This window comes from Mesitornis unicolor, unplaced genomic scaffold (genome assembly GCF_000695765.1).
Source record: "Mesitornis unicolor isolate BGI_N332 unplaced genomic scaffold, ASM69576v1 scaffold19903, whole genome shotgun sequence".
Lineage (NCBI taxonomy): Eukaryota > Metazoa > Chordata > Aves > Mesitornithiformes > Mesitornithidae > Mesitornis > Mesitornis unicolor.
The window spans coordinates 1-2,066 of NW_010174183.1; the positions used below are offsets into that span (position 1 = coordinate 1).

Here is a 2,066-nt window from a genome sequence, read left to right on the forward strand (position 1 = left end):
GAGAAAGGAAAAAGAGGAGGAAAAAAATAAAAAAGAAGGGGAGGGGGGAGAAAATCCAGTTCTTCTTGAAGAAACTGAGCCTCATTTATTAAAGTGAGCGCTGGTTGTCGAGGTAATAGCAGACATAAGGTCCATCCTTTGTACGGGAGAGTAAACATGACAAATGGGGCAGAGCTTGGCGTGATTAAAGATGAAACAAGGATCCATCTTAGCCAAATCTGAAAACCACCATCTCCAGCCTTCTCCTAATGGGAGAGAGGCACAACAGCACGGCTCTGCTTTGTTGCAGCTGAGTCTCCCTCTGTTCCCCCTATAAATAAAGAGCACCCCTCCTTCCCTCGCTTCTTAGAGCATTTAAAAACCCAAAAAAAATCTCCTGTGTTCCCTCCACACGCACAAATTCACACCCAAAACCACGCACACCCCATCCATACATCCCGGGCATGGTTATAGGCTGGTAGCTGGTCCATGGGCTCGGCTTTGGGATCCTCCTTGAGGAACCTGCAGGTTGGTGGAGGAGCTGGAAGAATTCGACCTGATCTTGGTATTGGGTAACTTGTGGTCTTTTTTCCATTTCATCCTCCGGTTCTGGAACCAGATTTTGATCTGGCGCTCGGAGAGGCAGAGGGAGTGGGCAATCTCGACCCTGCGCCTCCGGGTGAGATAGCGGTTGTAGTGAAATTCCTTCTCCAGTTCCAGGACTTGCTGCCTGGTGTAGGCTGTGCGGGAGCGTTTCGGTTCCCCTCCTGAGTAATTGGGGTTTACTGAACAAACACAAAGGAGGAAAAAAGGGAAAAAAAAAAAAAAGGAAAACAAAACCAAAAAAGGAGGAAGAAAAAAAAAAGAGCAGAAGAATTACTGAGCTGTTCCTTTAATCGGTCTTTTCTCCCTAAAAAAAAGCATCATACATTCTTTTGGTGGGGGGATATACTCAAAAAAATACACCTCAAACCTTCTAAAAGTACTCCCAACTCTCCACCTCCATCCTCATTGCTTGACGTGTATTCCTGTCCAAACGTTTTTATAAGGTCCCCTAGACACATTTTCCATGCCCTCTACGTGTGTATATACACATATATATACACACCTCTGCTGGAGCATCACTCTATTATCCCCAAATCTTTAAAGTTCCCTCTACACACATGTAAAAAGGCAAACACAGACACTCTTTTTTATTAAATATCACAGTAACAACAACAAAAAAAGGAGGGGGATAGTAAAAGTTTACTCAACCCGCCACTTAAATACAAATTACGAAAACATAAAACTTAACTTACGAAGATTCAACAGCCATAAAAAAGTAGCCTGCAAGAAATTGGAGGAGGATGGTAACAGAGACTTCAAAGGCACATGGCCAAGCAGAGCAATAAAAATTTATGGAGGATGTAATTATACCGCTCTGCAAACAGGCGATCGTAAATCTCCGCGAATGGTTATTTTACAACTGGTGCAATAAGATTTCTACAAGACTTTGAGGTGCTACTCAGTATAAAGCAAAGCCACTTTAGTTCACTTACCCGTGCTTACATGGACTTTTTTCATCCAGGGGTAAACTACCGGCTCTTTGCAAGAGGAATTTGAAGGGCTTTGGTTCAGAGAGTTTTGGCTGCAGGAGGGTGGTGGGCTGGGGGTGCCCGGCTCGCAGGGATGGTTTGGCTCAGAGAGGTGGCTCTGCAGCGCGGCCGGAGGATGGACGTGACCCCGGGGGGACAACACCGCTGCTTGGTGGCCGGAGCTCTGACAAGACGAGTAGAGCTGCTCCTTGCAGGCTGACCGCGGCTGGTACATCGCTTCATGTTGGAAAGGGCTCGCTCGCCTCTGGCTGCTGTAATATTCCGGCGAGTGATTGGGAAGGTAATCGCTGTGGGAATACTCTTCACAGGGTGGGAACTTGGGGTCCACATAGTTGGAGTTGATCAAAAACGAGCTCATGGCCATTAATTTCTTAGAATTGCACACACGGAAAAAAAAAAAATATCTCTCCTAAAATTTATTCCTGTCCCCCCCTTTACTCGTTTTCCTGTTTCGTGAAACCCTCCTACTTACTGTCAAGTGAACAAAGTTGG

At 45.8% G+C, this 2,066-nt stretch overlaps 1 protein-coding gene across 2 annotated transcripts; it reads right to left on the minus strand.

The window, feature by feature from the left end:
- Nucleotides 1–44: 44 nt before the first annotated feature.
- HOXB4 (homeobox B4) lies at nucleotides 45–2,066 on the minus strand. Of its 2 annotated transcripts, XM_010180970.1 has the most exons (3): nucleotides 2,047–2,058; nucleotides 1,518–1,944; nucleotides 45–764 (listed from the first exon to the last, which is right to left on the minus strand). In XM_010180970.1, the coding sequence occupies exons 2-3, from the start codon at nucleotides 1,936–1,938 to the stop codon at nucleotides 448–450; spliced, it is 738 nt and encodes a 245-aa protein (XP_010179272.1). In that variant the 5' UTR covers nucleotides 1,939–1,944; nucleotides 2,047–2,058; the 3' UTR covers nucleotides 45–447. The 2 variants fall into 2 exon arrangements, with proteins under 2 accessions (XP_010179272.1, XP_010179271.1); XM_010180969.1 differs by having other exon boundaries at nucleotides 1,518–2,066.

Bases quoted from the DNA above. Each gene is read 5' to 3' on its own strand.
- HOXB4 (XM_010180969.1), bottom strand. From the start codon at position 1,938: ATGGCCATGAGCTCGTTTTTGATCAACTCCAACTATGTGGACCCCAAG. The intron at 765-1,517 runs GTAAGTGAACTA...GTGTTTGTTCAG, and splicing joins AAAAGTCCATGTAAGCACGG to TAAACCCCAATTACTCAGGA.